The sequence below is a fragment of the Strix uralensis genome, chromosome 34 (genome assembly GCF_047716275.1).
Source record: "Strix uralensis isolate ZFMK-TIS-50842 chromosome 34, bStrUra1, whole genome shotgun sequence".
Taxonomy (NCBI): domain Eukaryota; kingdom Metazoa; phylum Chordata; class Aves; order Strigiformes; family Strigidae; genus Strix; species Strix uralensis.
Window position 1 is genome coordinate 3431763 of NC_134005.1, and position 16549 is coordinate 3448311.

At 58.7% G+C, this 16549-nt stretch overlaps 2 protein-coding genes across 3 annotated transcripts in view; one reads left to right on the forward strand and one right to left on the reverse strand.

Annotated features, from left to right (window-relative positions):
* The window catches only part of LOC141936832 (uncharacterized), a 172982-nt gene that overhangs the window by 132073 nt on the left and 24360 nt on the right, over positions 1-16549 (reverse strand). Inside the window, exons 5-6 of the mRNA XM_074854155.1 lie at positions 15783-15882; positions 14520-14629 (exon numbers count right to left, since the gene is read on the reverse strand). Of these exons, the coding sequence (XP_074710256.1) occupies positions 14520-14629; positions 15783-15882 (210 nt within the window). The remainder of the gene's footprint in view (positions 1-14519; positions 14630-15782; positions 15883-16549) is intronic.
* Positions 79-6080, forward strand: LOC141936796 (maestro heat-like repeat-containing protein family member 7). 2 transcript variants are annotated; one of them, XM_074854086.1, is made up of 13 exons: positions 79-1347; positions 1791-1919; positions 2040-2107; positions 2241-2390; positions 2546-2700; positions 2993-3140; positions 3446-3583; positions 3771-3947; positions 4292-4447; positions 4960-5061; positions 5439-5541; positions 5702-5764; positions 5882-6080. In XM_074854086.1, exons 2-13 carry the CDS (start codon positions 1799-1801, stop codon positions 6013-6015), a joined length of 1515 nt encoding a protein of 504 aa, XP_074710187.1. In that variant the 5' UTR covers positions 79-1347; positions 1791-1798; the 3' UTR covers positions 6016-6080. The 2 variants fall into 2 exon arrangements, with proteins under 2 accessions (XP_074710187.1, XP_074710188.1); XM_074854087.1 differs by lacking the exon at positions 1791-1919.

Here is a 16549-nt window from a genome sequence, read left to right on the forward strand (position 1 = left end):
CAGGCATTGACGGCTCAGAGCTGCAGAGGAGGAGGAGGAGGAAATGGAAAAGGAGGAGGATGGGGACGAGGAGGATGAGGAGAAGGAGAATGTGGGGAAAAATGAGGAGGATGGGGAGGACAAGTAAGACGAGGACAAGGAATGGTGGAAAAAATGCTGGCAGCTGCAAAGACCCAGAAAGCCAAGCCCTCCCCTCCTCAGGAGGCCTCGTACTTCGGAACACCCGTCATAGCTGTTTTGTCGACGACGAGCTCTGAGGCCAGCCTGCTCGAGGAGGCCTCCTGCGACGGGCCCAAGTGGCCGCTACGGAGGATAAGATGGAGAGTGTTGTGAAGTTTCCTCCTCAGAAATTCTGGCCGGTGTTGCAGTAACCTGGGAAAATGATTCCGGACGTGGAACTCCGAGGCCAACCTGCTCGAGGAGCCCCTCGATGAACACCCGGGCTTTGGGGCAACCGATGGAGGGATGAGGGGACCCGGCTCCCCGCGATGCCTCGCGCTGAGGAGCAGATCTCCCCGGGCCGGAGAGGCCCTGGCTGGAGCCATCAGGAAAAAGAGGAATAAAAATAAAGGGGGAAAGTTGCAAAAGAGCGTCGACTTTTTTAATCGGTTGCAACCGCAGCAGGGGGAGAAGGGTTTGGCAGTTGGCCAGTGGCGCTGAGATCAGCCCAGCGTGGTCCCATGGGAGGGACCTTCCCCAGGGACCTTTGCCATGGCTGTGGGTTGGACTCGATGATCCCGAGGGTCTTTTCCACCTGAATGATTCTGTGATTCTGTGTGAAATGAGGAGAAGAAATTTTAAGGAGCCAAGCGATCGACATTGTGCCCAGCAATTGCTAAGCCAATCTAATGAATGCTCCTAACAAACGGTTCTGACCCACTGACCCGATCTGCCGTTATCTCAACCCTTCGAGCCCCACGCTGGGCACCAAAAAGGACTCTCGTGGTTTGAACTCGGTCGGAGCCAAACACCACGCAGCCGGTCGCTCCCCCTCCCCCCGTCGGGGGAATGGGGCAAGAGAGTGGAGGGACACACGGAAAACTCGTAGGTTGAGATAAAAAAAACAGTTTAGTGATTGTAGTAAAGCAAAAAAATAACAACAATGGAAAGTACAAATGGGTGATGCACAAGGCGACTGCTCACCACCCACCGACCAACAGCCCGCTCCCGGCCAGCGATCCCGACAGAAGGAAGATGCCGCCGTCACAAAACACAGCACTGCGGCTGTGCTCCCTCCCAGCTCGAGAAAATGAACTATCCCAGCTGAAACCAGGACACTGCTGTAGCAGATTAAAGCTACTCTGGGAGTGTGGGAGAGAACGGGAGACAGGCGAGCAAACGCTCCAGGTGAGCGCAAAGTAGAGACGGGGCAGTCTGGAGTGTTTCTGTCGGGATCGAAGCAGAAGGTCCGGGGGCCGTGCCGGGGTGTGTGAACCCTCTGGGACGAGCCGGGGGGTACGGGAAGGTCCTGAGGGGACATGATGGGGGGCTGGGGACACCCCGAGAGGAGCCGTGGCCCAGTGGCGAGCTGGGTCCCTACCCCCTGCAGCGGAACCCCTGCCCCACCCAGCCTGGGTGACAGGTCACAGTGTGACCCCCCTTTGTGACACCCCTTTGTGACATCACTCCGTGTCACCCCATGGCACCGTATTTAAGCAGCGCAGCCCCGCAGCGTCTGACAAGACGGGGAAGGGACAGGGCAGGAGCGCAGCGAGGAGACTCCTGAGCACAGCCCACGTCTTTTCCCGTCACTCCCTAAAGCTGAACCCCCCCCACTGTCCCTCACCCAGTTTTGAGGATGGCAGAGAGACCCCCCAGCAGTCCCAGGGTGGTTTGGGAGGAGGAGGTGGGGGCTCCCCAGGAGAGCAGCTCTCCGCTGGAGCCCTGCGAGGTGACCACGGTCCTGCCGCTGCGGATCGGTGAGTGAGGGGGCCGACGCCAGGACCCCGTTTCCCCCGTTTCAAGCTCTTTTCACCCTTTGGGAGGCTGGTTGGCCAAGATGGCCGTTGTCTTACCGACTCTTCCGTGTTTCTGTGTAGACGAGACGCTGCCAGAGGAGATGCCGGAGAAACCGGGATGGGATTATGAGAGCAGCGACATGACTACGGTAACGAGCTCCCCCCTCCCCGGGACCCTTGTCCGTGGCATCGGCTTGTGCGAGCAAGGGGACCCAGAGGTGGCCGAGCTGCTCAGCCAAGCTCAGCGTGACACATCTTCCCCCCCCGTCCCTCCACCTGTAGGTGTTTGGCGAATACCTCCAGCCTTCTCAGAAGACAGATGTTCTCCTCGTGGCCATCGAGGCCTTGACGGCAGACGATGTCCACGACAGGCAGATGGGCAGCGACATCGTGGACACGGCCATGACAGACCCGGCATCCTGGCTGACGGATGTAAGTGCCCCGTGGCTGGACTGTCCTTCCGTGTCAAACCGTGTCAAGTCTTGTTCTTCCTGCCCTAACCCGGCTCTCTCGGGCACCCGAAGCCATGTCAAGGCGGCAGGGAGGGATGGGAAGGGCAGCACCATCCTCACCCGTGTCCCCTCCAGGTGCCAGAAGTCCTGAGATGCATCCACACAAACGTGGAGCAGATCCGCACGGAGCCGGCCCGGCGCAGCCTGGACTCGCTGCTGCTGCTGCTGACCAAGTGGAGCCCCAGGGAGGTGGTCAGGAGCCTGTTGGTCATCTCTCCAACGTGTGACAGGTACCGGCCCCGACAGCCTTGAAGGCTCATTCCCCACGGGGAGAGTGGCCCAGAGACTCTCTGGCTGCCAGACCCACGGAAAACTGTGGGATATCCCCGAGGAGCAGGGCTCTCCATCCCACCACGCTTCCCACTCTGGCCAGAGCCGGCCAAAGCGGAGCCCCTGCCCCATGGGGAACAGAACCTCACCCCCTCTGCCTCCCCGGGCACCCCGAAATGAGGGGGGTGGGCAGGGCCGGGGTCTGGAGGAGCCGAGGCAGCTCTGCTGACCGAGTTGGCTCTGGCTCCGCAGTGCTGCCGTGGCCATGTGGGAGGTGATGATCTCCGTGCCCTGGGCTTTGTGGAGAGTCGTGTCGGAGCTGCTCCGCGTGCTGCGGGACTGGCGGCTGCGCAGGGTGTTCAGCTGTGCCGCGGACGACGCCTGCATCTACCCCTTGGTTGTGAGTGACCACGCTCAGCTCCAGCGCTCTGCGTTCCTCCTCCTCCTCCTCCTCCTCCCAGACCCCTGTGCCACACACTCGGGCCCACCTGATGCTGATTTGGCCCCACCAAGCCTGTCCCAGCGCAGGCAGCGCTCTGCCTTCCACCCTGCCTGCATCCCCCTGCCCGGCTCTGGCCCCGGGACAGAGATGTGGGGACTCGGAGGTGGCTTCAAGGGGAGAGGAGACCCTTGCCACGGGCCGTACCGGTGCAGGGGAGGGAGCCCCGCAGCTCTGCTGGTCTCTCACCACTGTCTCCATTTTAGCTGCTGGTCAGCGCTGTCATTGACGACAAGCAGTTTGCTGCCCTCTACAAAACCCAGAGGTACCTGAGGCGTCCCAGCCCGGTGATGCTCTCTCTCGTGCTCGCGGGCCTCACGACACTCTCAAAAACACCCGAAACGGTGAGTGGGGGGTCGGCAAGGGGAGCCAAGTTGGTAGCCGGGGCCTGGGGGATGCGGTGGCTTGGCCCCGGCCGGGAGGGTGCGGGGTGACGGCTCCAAGCACCCTCCCTGCTCTGGAGGGGCTGGGGGGTGCCTGGGGCGGGTCTTTCACCACTTCACAAGAAGGTGACCGGTGTGTTCCGTACAGGCCAGGAAAATGCTGGTGCTGCTGCCCGACATCATGGAGAACCTGCTGGCAGCCAACAGCGATATCAGGATGAAGGCCCTGATGCTCTTCATCAACGTGATTCCTCACATGAAGAGGGAAGAGGCCAAGCTCATTGCTCTGAGGCTGGCGGAGAAGCTCCTGCTCCTCTTCGATGATGTAAGGCGGGAGGCGGAGCTGAGGCGATGGGTGAAGGACGTTCAGCCCGGCCCTGCGGGCAGCATTTGGGCAGGGATGTCCCCCTGGCTCCTCTTGCGTGGCCTTTCCAGGCTCTTCCCACTCTCCTTCCGTGGCCTTTCCAGGCTATTCCCCTCCCCGCTCCTCTTCCGAGGCCTTTCAGGGCTCCGGGGCCGTTGAGCCACAGCTGCAGGTCTGGCCGACGGCTCCTGCGTTCAGGATCCGACCCTGGGGCAGCTCCTCTCCCCCCAGCCACGCTAACGGCCCTGCTCCCCGTGGGCGAGGAGCGGCTGATGCTGAGCTCCCTCTGTCCTCCTCCCTGCCAGGAGTCCAGCCGGGTGCGGGAGCTCTCCATCCGCCTCTTCGAAGACGTGATGAAGACCGCGCTGGGGAGAAACACCAAAAAAATGGTGAAGAAAGTGCAGGGTGCGCTGCTGCCGCTGTTCTTCCACACCAACGAGAAGATCGAGAGCGTGGCCAAGGTCAGAGATCAGTGACTGGTGTCACGGGGAAGGGCGTGCTGACACCACGGGGGTGGCCTGGCCGTGAGGGACAATGGGATTGTGTGTCACCGCAGGGTCCCGCTGCGCCGGTCCCACCTCCACCAGCCTCCTTCCCCCCTGCTGCTGAGCTGGAGGGGGAGGTGGGGGGCCCCCAGCCCAGAGGAAGGGTCCCTGCAGCCCCAGCACCAGCAGGGCCAGAGAACTGGGCACAGACATTTCCCTGCTCAGCAGCGGCCCGTGGCCACCGAGCACACGAGTCCCCACGGGCTCTGTGTGCTTTGAGCCCCCATCCCTGTCCCCCAGGGCTGTGTCCAAAGACCCCCCGGGTGTCAGGGCCAGCTCCCAGAGCGCGGGATGGCCCCAGGAATGAAGGGGGATCCAATCCCGGGGTCACCCCATCCGCGCAGCTCAAAGCCAGGCCCAGAGGAGGAGGATGCCAGGTCTCCTTCCCTGGGCTCTGGTGCCATCTCCAAGCTTCTGCTTCTCCACAGGCTTCCTGGGACACCCTCCGCGCCTGTGCAGAGTTCCTGGGCTGGAGGAGGCTCAGCTTCCTGGCTGAGACAGGGCAGACACCCCTGATCGGAGAGTACTTGGTGAGGACAACCCCCAAAGCCCCGGGCCGGGCTGGACGGGGGCTGCAGCCGTGCCGTGGACGGGGCTGTGCCGCTCTGCATCGCCGCCCTGCTCCAGCCCCGCTGCTCCAGCTGCATCCTCCTTCCCTGCCCTCCAGCACGCACCCCCCAAGGGCTCTTCTCCACGAGACCCCGGCCCATCTGGGCCCTGGCAGCGGGACGGAGGGGTCTCAGCACCCCCAGCCCCCTCTGCCTGCGATTCTCTCTGACCCTCAGCCCCACGGGGCTCCTGGCTGGGAGACGGGAGTCACTGGGAGGGAGCGGGGTGCTGGCAGGAGGGACTGGTCCGGATGGCTGCGGAGGGACCGTACCAGCCCCGTGCCCTTGTGCTCCCTCAGATAACGCACAAGAGGAACAGCGCAGACGAGTATCTGCTCCAGAGCCTGCTCTACGTGGAGAACCCTCAGGCCAGCGTGCGAGAGGCGGCCGTCAGGTTCATCGGTGAGTTCCCGGGGACCCGTTTCTGGTCGCGCGGCCCCAGTCCCCACTGGTGGGGCTCGCTGGGAGTCTTGCTGGTTCCCAGCACCCTCGGGTGCTGTCCTTGCTGGGGGACAGCCCTGCCGAGGGGGAGCAGAGCTCTGACAGGAGCTCTGTGCCCCAGGGCTTGCTGCGCGGCGCTGGAGGATCCTCAGGCTGGAGAAGCTGTGGGAGATCTGCCAGAGTGGTGAGTAGGGGCAGTGCTGTGCTGGCGGGGGCTGGTGGGGCAGGGGACAGAGCCTGGGCTCCTGGGGTCTCTGCGGGCAGGGGGGGTTCACCTCTGCTCTGTTTCCTTCTCTCGCAGCCCTCCAGTCCTTGGAGAACGACGCTGAGCACTCCATCAGGTGCCTGGCAGCTCAGACCGTCCTCATCCTGACAGCTCTAAAGCAGAAGCCAAGGTCAGGATGGAGCCTGCGGTCGCTGTGGTGCTGCGCCTGATGAGCCTCGGAGAGGTGCAGTTCTCAGGGAAAGGCCGTACTTCAATAAAATTTTTTTTAAATCAAGCTGGAGCAACAAGCCCAGTCCCACGGTGTCCTTCCCACGGGGAGCCCCCGAGCAGTGTCCCTGTGCCGCTGCCCCCAGGGCCGCACACCCGCACCCGGGGTGTCCTGCGAGACCACAAAGCCCGGAGAGGAGGAGAAGGAGGAGGAGGAGGAGGGAAGCTTTAGCCCATCCTGCCCCTCCCAAGGGGTCTCAGGGCACAAAAAGGCACCTGCACGCCAAGCTGGCACGTCGCCATTTGTCCCAGCACCAAAATCCTCTCCTGTACTGGGGAGCTGGGCTGGTTTTGACTGGGCACTGGTCGGTTGGTGGTCAGCAGTTGGTTTCATTGCCATCACTTGTCCTCCTTAGGTTTCATTTCCGTCTCTTTGCTAATTTTTCCTTTTCATGACAATTTATTATTATTGATGTTATTTTAGTTCAGTTATTGAACTGTTCTTATCTCAACCCACCACTTCTCTCACTTTTCCCTTTCCAATTCTCCTCCCCCATCCTGCTGGGGGGGAAGGTGCTTAGTTGCCGACTGGGGTTAAACCACGACACCAAGTGGCAATTTTGCCTCTCAAAATAACCCCAAAATCCCTTCAGGTACCAGCAGTAGCGTTCCCTTACTGGGTGCAAGACAGCACTAGAGAATTAATAGAATCGGAGAATCAGAATAATTCTGGTTGGAAAAAACCTTTAAGGTCACCGAGTCCGGCCGTGAACCCAACACTGGTGAACCCACCACTAAACCGCGTCCCGAGCGCCACGTCTACGTGTCTGTTAAATACCCCCAGGGCTGGGGACGCCACCACCTCCCTGGGCAGCCTGTCCCGGTGCGTGACAACCTTCGCGGTGAAGAAATTCTTCCCGCTTTTCGCTCTGGTGTTCGGAGAACGCAATAGCGGGGGGGTGAAGGAAGTATCTGACCAGGGCCAGAGAGAGGGGGAGAGAGGGGGAAGAGACAGAGGAGAAGTGAGGGATGAAGAAAGGGAAGGCTGGAAGAGGGCAAGAGAGGACAGAGGGGACAGAGCGGGGAGAGGAGCCCGTGTGCCGGGCTGGGGGGGCGTGAGGAGCACCCAGCTCGCTCCCCACGGACAAGAGCTGCTCTCTCTCCCGGGGTGGGGGTGGCCTTTGGTGGCCCCTGCCCCAGCACGGGTCCGCAGCGCGATCTGCAAACAGCAGCTGTAATTCCCCCCAGAATCCGCTCGCCCTAACACGTATCGGCATGCCCGTGATGGGGAATTCAAGGGAAAACACCCCAAGGAAAATGAGAAGAAACATTTGTCAAAGGGTGGCTGGAGGTGGAAGAACGGGCGGCGGTTAAGGAAAGGGGATGTGAAGAACAGCGCCTGGTGACAACCAGGAGGGGCGGGACCTGTGAAAGACTCATTTCGTTAATTATTTATTCCCTGCATGCTGGTTTATCGCTGCCTAAACAATGTTAAAACAATGTTAAAACAGCAGAAGCACGGCCACTGACAGACCCGCCTCCGTCCCTCTCCTGATCAGGGGGATCTGATTTCCCCACGGGCCGGGCAGTCAGGAGTCTCTGGGTGCGCTGCAGGGCTGGAACAATCCGGCACAGGTCGGAGCAGCAGAAGTGGGGGTGCGTGTGCTGCACGCACACGTGGGACAGCGCCAGAAAGAACTTCTCCCCAAAGGCTCCTGGCTGCTGCTGCGGCTGCTGCTGCTGGTGGTGCTGGGCCATGGGGGGAGCCGGGAGCCCGAGCCCGGGGCTCAGCCGGGGCCGTGGAGCTCCCTGTGCAAGCCAGGGCCGCCCTCGTGCTGCCCCGCTGCTGTCGGGGGAGGTTTGAGGTTTTGGGGTGATCGCTGCTCACACCACACAAATAACAGCCCTGTTTGACCTCCCCAGGAGGAGGACAGGTCTTAGGGTCAGTAACAGCCCGGGGATCCTGTGCTGACCATGCAAGTCTGATTCGTTTTTAATAACAAGTGGTCACGTGCAGGACTTTTTGCCATCCTTAATGCTCCTGCTTACAAATCTCTTTGTCAGAATTGACGTGAGACCCGAACTTCCTTTAATTTGATCAAACAAGCAATAAAACCCATCTGGCTCAGCTGGCACGAGCACTCTCCGGCCAAAGCCGCTGTACTGCTTTACACCTGCAGAGATTTTGGCCCAAGCTTTGCTATAGCTGAGCTCCAGCCAGTAAAACTAACCTTGATTTTCAGTTCTCCAAGTAAAAAAAATGGATTTTTTCTTTTTTTTCCTGGAGGCTGGCAGAAGAACATCACCACCAGCACAGCCTTTCTTAGCATGACAGTGGGCTAATCAACCTGTGGCAGCCTGCATGGTAAAGAACATGCTTCCACCGAAACGAGTGGTTGGGTGGTTTGGTTTTAATAAAATAAAAGAGATACTAATAATAAATTCTATAGTTCTTTAATAAATTATTATTTGCAGTCAGAACTTTACAGCAGGAGAGAGAGAGACAAACCAGAAAAACACCCAGTGAAGGAAAACAAATGTCCTAAATGGATCTAAACATCCCCACGGCATTTTGGGAGCACTCCTCCCAAATCAGGGGGCTCTTATTTTTGTCCCCCCAGCATCACACAGGCATTTCTGCTTGCTGCCAGGTCACCTCCGCACCAACACAGCACAGAACGTGAGTCAAGGCTTCTTATTCTACAGGGAGACAGAAACTGGAAAAACTCCGGGGGAGGGGGGGCAAAAAAAAGCACGGATTTGAGAGTGTGTGTTAAAAATAGCTCGAGGGAAAGGGCAGGAGAAGGGCTGGGGTGCTGGCCAACAGGCTGTCAGGGGTATGGGCTTGTAGCTGCAGCTGTGTTTAAAACAGTGGGTTGCTACCAGCCTGCAACAAGCAGCAGGTGCCTGTGCTGCAGGAACTCTCCATTCCTCTTGAAAACAGCGGGGACTGTTTGTAAGAATGAAGTTAAATATTTGCTCTAGGTAAGTGTGCTGACAAAAGGAGTGAAACTGAAGGGGAAAAACCCCCATTCAGTGGAAATGTTTCCTCCTATGGATTTGTCTCTCGGCCCCAGCACAGCACTGGCAGGAAACAGTTCATCACGCGTGTTCTGCTGCCATGACAGAGCCGCGGTCCAAGCTGGTTTCCCACGCTGGGGACATGATAGAGGTGCCCCCGCCGGGGAACACATGGAAATGAGACTCAGCTGCCATTGCTTGTGTCTGTCAGAAGCACCTGCAATATTTGAAGGCTTTAGGACCGACAGCCAGGACAATGGCAGGAAACACCCGATGAGGGCATCAGCATCTCCAGACTTCTATTTCTGGTGACAGTATAAACCTTCTGTTTAATTAAAGACATCTCAAGCTCCAGGGTGAGGCTCTTTATAGAGGGGGGGGGAAGGAGAAGCTCCTCAAACTACGGCCTGTTGAAGTAGCCCATTTTTGATCTCTTCTGGTAGTGGGGTCTTACGAATTTATGGCAGAGTGTAATAAATCAGAGCAACGAGTGCCATCGGCTCGCACCTGCTGCTCAGAAACCATGCCTGCAATCACCAGCTCCAGGCTGAACCAGCTCAGCTTTTCATCAGCTTCTGCAACTCTGCAGTGTGAGGAGAAAAATCTTGTCCCGTTGCAAGCAGGACTGGAGGAAGGCAGCACACACCTGTCTAAAGTAGCACTTAAACCAGGGCATCAGTGCTGGGAAGCCTCATCTCACAGCAAACCCACCCAGACACCCAGTGCCCAAGGCAGGAGGCAGCGGGGTGCACCTTGGGGTAGCACCAAGGCTCCCCATCCCCAGCTCCTCGCCGGGGGTTCTCCTTCTCCGGCTGGGCTGCTCAGCTGGTGTTTTGCAAGTGGGAAACTGAGGTGGAATGTGATAAAAGACGGGAGGATCGGAGCAGAAAATAGAGCTGAAGGAAGCTCTAAAGCGTTGCCAACATAAGCCACCTCTGCCCGTGGGTGACAGCTCCAGCCAGCTGAGGTGCCACTTCCTTCCTGGACAGCGTGACCTGCAGGTCTGGTATGAATTTGGATGAGCTGTGGGGGGATGTGGGGTAGGGGAGAACTTTGTAGAGGCCGGTGATGGTTGGACTCGATGATCCCGAGGGGCTTTTCCAACCTGAATGATTCTGTGATTCTGTTTAGGGGCCCCAGGAGCTCTGTCCTGCCAGGGGGCTGCAGAGCCGGGGGCAGTGGCCGTGGCCCAAGGGGCGGGTGTCCCCGTGGGGCTCTGGTGCCTGTGACATCACAGAGGAGAAGTCACCCAGGGATGTCACCAGGGTGCCAGCCGGCAGCACCCGCTGCAGTACGGCTCGGGCCAGCGGTGAGTGAGGCTGGTGGGGGGAAGGCTGGGCCGGACGAGGGCCGGGGCAGAAGCTCTGGCCCCTCAGGGGGGTTTCTACAGCCGGGGCGAGGGCGCAGCCGCTGCGGGGAGCGCCTGGGGCAGGGCAGGTGCCGCCCTCGGGGCTGGGCGCAGGGGTGCCGGGGCTGCCAGCCACGGCCAGTGCCCGGGGGCTGTGGGGAGATGTCCCCGTCCCTGCAGCGCTCACCACCCTCCCCCTTACTGCCTCCCAGCTCCCTCGGGCCCTCTCCCACCCGGCCCCAGCCCCGGCATATTCTCCCCTGCTGCCCCAGCCGCCACCTCCCTCCCACCCAGCCCCACTGAGCCCCTTCTCTCCCTCCTCCTCCTCCAGACCATGGCTGTGTTCATCACCCGCGTCCTGACCCTGCTGAGCATCGTGCAGTACGTGCTGAGAGCCGGGGACCGGCAAGACGCGGCCACGCAAGAGCTCCTGCGGCAGCGCGAGGAGCAGGAGCAGCAGGAGATGACCCGGCTGATGGAGGAGGTGGAGCAGAGCAGCCAGGAGCAGCGCGGCCTCGCTCCGGAAGGCCTGCTCCTCGGGGCCTGCCAGCACTGGTGGTTCTGGGCCTCCGCCGACGCCCTGCTCGTGCTCTTGGGGCTCTACTGGCTGCCCAGGCAGAGCGGCGCTGACGGCGACAGCAGCAGCCAGCGGGGAAGCGCCAGCGGTGCCGAGGAGCAGAGAGGGGAGGACGAGGACTGCGAGGGCAAAGCAGAGCCCAGTGACACCCTGGCTGGACACAAGCCTCTGCAGAAGGCGGGGAGCTCCGCGGCGCCTGCCAAGCAAGCCCGCCCCAACAACTCCCTCCTGACGGGGCCGCATCCAGCCTTGGGACAGGGCAGCGCCTACGAGTGCCCCCAGAACAACATCCCCCAGCGCCTGCTGCTCGCGCCCCCGAGACCACCCCTGGGCCACGTCGTCCGCCAGCGCTGGGCACCGCGGGGGCTCTGCCGGCAACGCGCTGCTGCACCCCCGGCAGCTCCTGACGGGGAACGTGCTGCGCCGCCTCCTCTGCCCCGGGAGCACCCCAACACCAGCCGGGTCCCCGCTTCCCGCGCAGCCTCTGACCCGCTCCGCTGGCACGCTGCTCCAGCTCGGAGGCGCAGGAGGGCGTCAATAAATACCCAATAGAAATAATATTTATTTTATTATAAAAAGAGATAGACAAATACCCTGAAGAAATCCCCAATAAATTAGTTTGGTTTAAGCAATCCCGTGTCCGTGAGTGCCTGGGCAGCACTGTGCTGGGGAATGTCACCCCTTGGCTCCATCTCCGCTCTGTAACAAACAGATGAAGTTTGTTGATGAATTTACGTTTGCAGTGGTTACACTCAGACCTTTAGTGCCTCCTTCTCTTCTCTCTCTTCTCCTGGTGTTCCCCACATGCCCTCCTCCCCGCCTCCTTTCCCACAGCCCCGACCACCTCTGTCCTTGCTCCCAAGGCCGCCGCTGAAATCAGCTGCTCCATCCCCGGGTCGGGCTTTTCCTGGCTGAGATCAACCCACCACACGCGGGTCCCTTCTTTTCCTCGGGGAAAGAGCACAGAAGGCACAAACAAAACTCATTAGATTAGGAACGAGCAGAGTACCGGCAGGCAAGGATCTCTGGAGGTCAGGGATGTGTGAAAATGTCTCTTTCTCCCCAAAATGAGCATTAAGGCGCTGTGTGGTGACTCGTGTCCCTACAGCGACCGATGAGAAGATTTCGCCATCTCCTGGGCGCCCGCTTAAGCCCCATCTTAAGTAAGCCCAGGTTGCTGCAGGCGCGGCGCTGTCCCCAGCAGCTGGGAGGAGGAGGAGGGGGTGGCCGAGGGGGGTCAGGGGGTTTGGGAAACACCCCCCTCCCCAAATGGCCAAATCCCCAACCCCCAGCTACTCACTGAGGGCGAGGCAGGAGCAGACCCACTGCAGCACCGCCACGGTCTGGAGCCGGCGGCGAAGGGGGAGCCGGAGAGGGGTGAAGTGAAGGGGCACGGCGGGGCGGGGCACTGGGGGAGTCAGTGGGTGCAGGGAGGGGCACTGGGAGCTGGAGGAAGAGGGGCGGGGAATGGGAACTGCTGGTTTTAATGGAGCTGGTCCCACCCCAAGCCCTGCCCTCCCCTGGGAGGGGAGCACACTGGGAGACACTGGGAGATATTGGGGGGGGTAAATGGGGAAACTGGGGGACATCCACGGACACTCTGGGGACCCCAAGCCTCCGTCTCTGTCACCATAGAGGGATCACGGGACACTGGGAGGGGCCACAGGGACAGTGGGGGACCCCCAGGCTACCCCCTGTCCCCAGCATCAGGGTCCCAGTAGGGTCACTGGGCAGACTGGGGGCACTGTGCCACCACCCGGGGGTCCTCTTGGCTTTCCCAGCAGAGGAGGGGGGGTGGTTGTGGACTGTCCCAGGCTCTGATTTGGGAGGGACACTGGGGGAGGTGGTGGCTGACGGGGACAGTTTGGGTCCTGGGGTGGGGGCACCCATGGGGGTGTCACTGCTGGGGGCAGGGACACCACGATGTCCTTCTGGACGCTGCTGGTGACAGTGACACTGGGACCGCAGGTGCCATCAACACCAGTCTGGCCACGGGCTGGACACTGGCGACAGTGGTGGTGCCAGGGGAGGTGGCTGTGGGCACCAGGCTGGGGCTGAAGGTCATCACCTGGGGGGCAGGGGGACAGCGTGGGGCATAATCCTCTGTCCTGGCTGTGATTCCCTTGGCAAAAAGAAGTGGCACTTGCAAAGGTAACAGGGAGTTCACAAACATTTTTCCTAATTTGTTTAACTTTATGGATAAAGAACACCTGAGCAGCGCTGCCATTCCCTTGCACACAAAAGCCTTTTGAAGTCATGAAAAATAAATTAATTCCAGGCTTTGAGCAGAAAACTCATCGCGCCACTGGACAGCTGAGTTGTTGTTTGACCCCATCTAAAAGCCTTTCGAGAAAGAAAGGCTCAAAAGATTTGCAAGGGAGGCTTTTTAATAGGATTTTGACAGAGATCTTCGAAGTGGTCTTGTGAGAAACAACCTGTGGTAGGTGTTTGGGGAGCCCCAGCTGTGTAGAACAGCAGCTGACTCCCGTGCGGGGGGTGGCAGCGCACAGGCCCTGGAAAGCAGCACGTGCTCCCCCAGGAGCCGCCTACAGCAGCCCCGCCCTGTTCTGCCCTCTAATCAAACTGCAGCCCAGTGACCAGTTACACTCAGAGGAGAAAAAACACTTTTCCAGTTGAAGGTTTCATGAAGTGAACTTCAGGTAGTTAAGGATTCCTTACCATGCTCCTGGGCTGGCAGCAAACCCCCGTCTCCCCGCCCCAAGGCACAGTAAAGCCGCGGTTTCTCTCCCACATTCCGGCGTAACCTGCCAGCGCCCCCCACCAACACCACACGTCAGGGAACTGGCAAACAGAGAAGCAGAACATGACTGGAGGTTGCTTTAAACACGACGTTGCAAACTGTACGGGCCATTCTGCAGACTACCAGGTGTGCTGTCGTAACACTGGTGCAGAGAAACAACACTTAAAATTTGAGTTTCTTCAGGAAGAAAGAAAAGAGAGTTCCTGGATGCAGCCTTCTCTTAGGGGACCTCTCCCCTTCTGCAAGGAACAAAAATGCAAGAAACAGCCTTGACCTTCAATGGGAGAGGCTAAAAAACCACAAACCCTTTTCAGGAGTGAGGACAAAGAGCTTCAGATCAACTAGTTTCAGTTTTAGGGGGGAAGAAAGAATCTCTTGCTCGATGATCCATTTGTCAGTGGAGTCTGTTCCAGGTTACACCATCTCCTGCTGCCATGTCAAACACGATTATGCCCGGGACTAACATGCACTAAAGCAGTAATGTTTCTACAAATACGAAAGAAGAGAGAATTCCCAACGGCAAAAACAATTCAGACCCTGATTTAACAGGGTTCAAGTGACCGGCAAGGCCTACTTCAGTACAGAGACTGTCCTAAAGTGAGGCCTCAAACCAAGAGCACTTCAAGACTGGGGGACAAGTGTTAGTGACACAACAAAGAACCAAAACAAGGGCCAAAACACTCTGAGCACTTTACACAGTATTTCCTAAGAGTCATGACGTTATTTTCCCCAAACTCTTCAGCTTCACACAAAATAATCTCCACTGAGCTTTGAACAAACAAAAGCAGCCACCTAATACCTTCTCTGCTCCCCCACCGCGTCCTCCAGAAGGTGCCTGATGGTCACAAAGCCACCGACCCAGCAAGTCCACATTTATTTCATGCAGCCGGTCTGGTACAGCCAGGAATCCTGTGCAACCAGAGAGACACAATTACAGACAGCAGCTGGTACTGAGGATCAGCCACAGAACAAATGGATTCACGGGCAGAGACTGGGTAACTCTGATCATTAACGTTCCTGGCAGCTGCGGGGACATCTACCACCCGGCTTATTTCCAATGTCTCCTGCAACTCACAGGCACTGAGAAATCCCTCTATTTGCCCCGGGAAATACCATTTGTGGCACGTCTGGCCACGTTTCTGGGGGTCACTAGGAAAGTACAAATTCCAGGAAACAACAGTGTCAGCTGAAGCCTGCTCATTATCACCTTCTCCTGAAAAAAACAACCCCCAGACGTCCAACAAACAACAAAACCAGAAGCACACACACCACCAGCGATGTGCCTGTCCCACAACACTGCAAGATACAGGTAGGACTGCCAGAAACTTTTGAACTGCTGTGCAAAGCAGTGGCCGCTCACAGCATTTTAAGGAGTGTGTGAATGTGCAAGACGAATCTAAACCCGCCAGGAGATGGCGACTGCAAACCCTAAACGGAACCGGCAGCCCCAGCAGAAAATAGATCGTCGTTGCTTTTCCGCCTTAAAAAGCCGACCTGAACCCGTGACTGTTAACTGTGACCCGAGGCAGACGTGACCACGACCCCTCAAGCCTTCTGGAGGTGCAGGTGGGACTGAACAGGGTGGGGGCACTCGGAACAGGCTCACCCAGGCAGGCTGGGCACGGTCACCCCCACGTCTCTCCACCAGCACTTGCTAACGCTGGTCCCCTGGGGTATCCAGAGCTGCAGGCAGGGAACGGGAAAGCAGCTCCTCTAACACCAGCGTTCAGCCCAGAACTCTGCCTCCCCAGCGCCCAAACGGGACAAAACTCAAACTGGGCCCCTTCTCCTCACGCCGGGTCAGAGTTTGGGACCCCAACGGGATGCCACAGCGTGGGAAAGCTCCAAGGACACAGCCTAAGGGAACCGGAGCTCCCCGGCTCTCAGAGTAGTTCTAGAGCTAAAGCGGGGGCAGACATCAACTCCACATCAGGTAAGACAGGCCAGCGCTCAGCCCTGACCCGGGAAGGCAGCCTCCTCCCGGCCTGCCCAAGGGGTTCCAACCCAGCACACTTTCTTCCCAAAGCGGGACGCTGCCTTACTGCGGTGTGACGCCACTCACCCGCTCCTGGAGACGGCACCAGAGGGACACGGCACAAGCCATCAAGCCGCTGTCTGCGAGCACCAGAGCCCTCTGGGGACTGTTCTTCACCACGGGGCCCCTGAGAGAGAAAACAGGAGACAGAAGAGATGGTGAGACATTTCAGCTACGGCGGAGCTACCTCAGGGCAACAAGACTGAGACTGAGCCCTTTTGCTCGGGGGAAAGTGCACACCAGAGAAATACCCGCTGAACAGAAATCTCCAGCTAAACAGAGGAAAAAAAGCAGATTTGAGGAGCACAACATAGCAACAGACTACCACAAGACTTCTTTTGTACGGTACTAGAGTGTAAACACACTCCACATGCATCAAAACTGGTCCGTAACTGTACATTCCATACAATTGCTCCCTCATTATTTAAACATAATTTAATACACAGCAATCTGTAGTTCTGTGCAAATCAGCATCTAGAGAATCCAAACCTTGCCTCTTCCTCTGGCCAGACGCATCTTTCACCTCAACGTGCACCGAGAAGCATTCGGAAAACCCCAAAGCGCTTGTCTACAAAACCCCAGTAACACCCGTAGCTAAGGAATATTTGGAGAAGCCGCTGCAGAATTCACGGTGAGCGCAGACAACATCGCCAGTGGAGGAGCTTCAGCAGCACAGTGTTCCCAGACCTGGCAGCTTCTTTAGCAGATGAACCTCAACAGCTCTGCCCGCTGCGGTTTTTTGCCCCGGAAGGTACCGAGTTCGTTTCTGCCCCTCAGACACTTCTCGCCGCGTT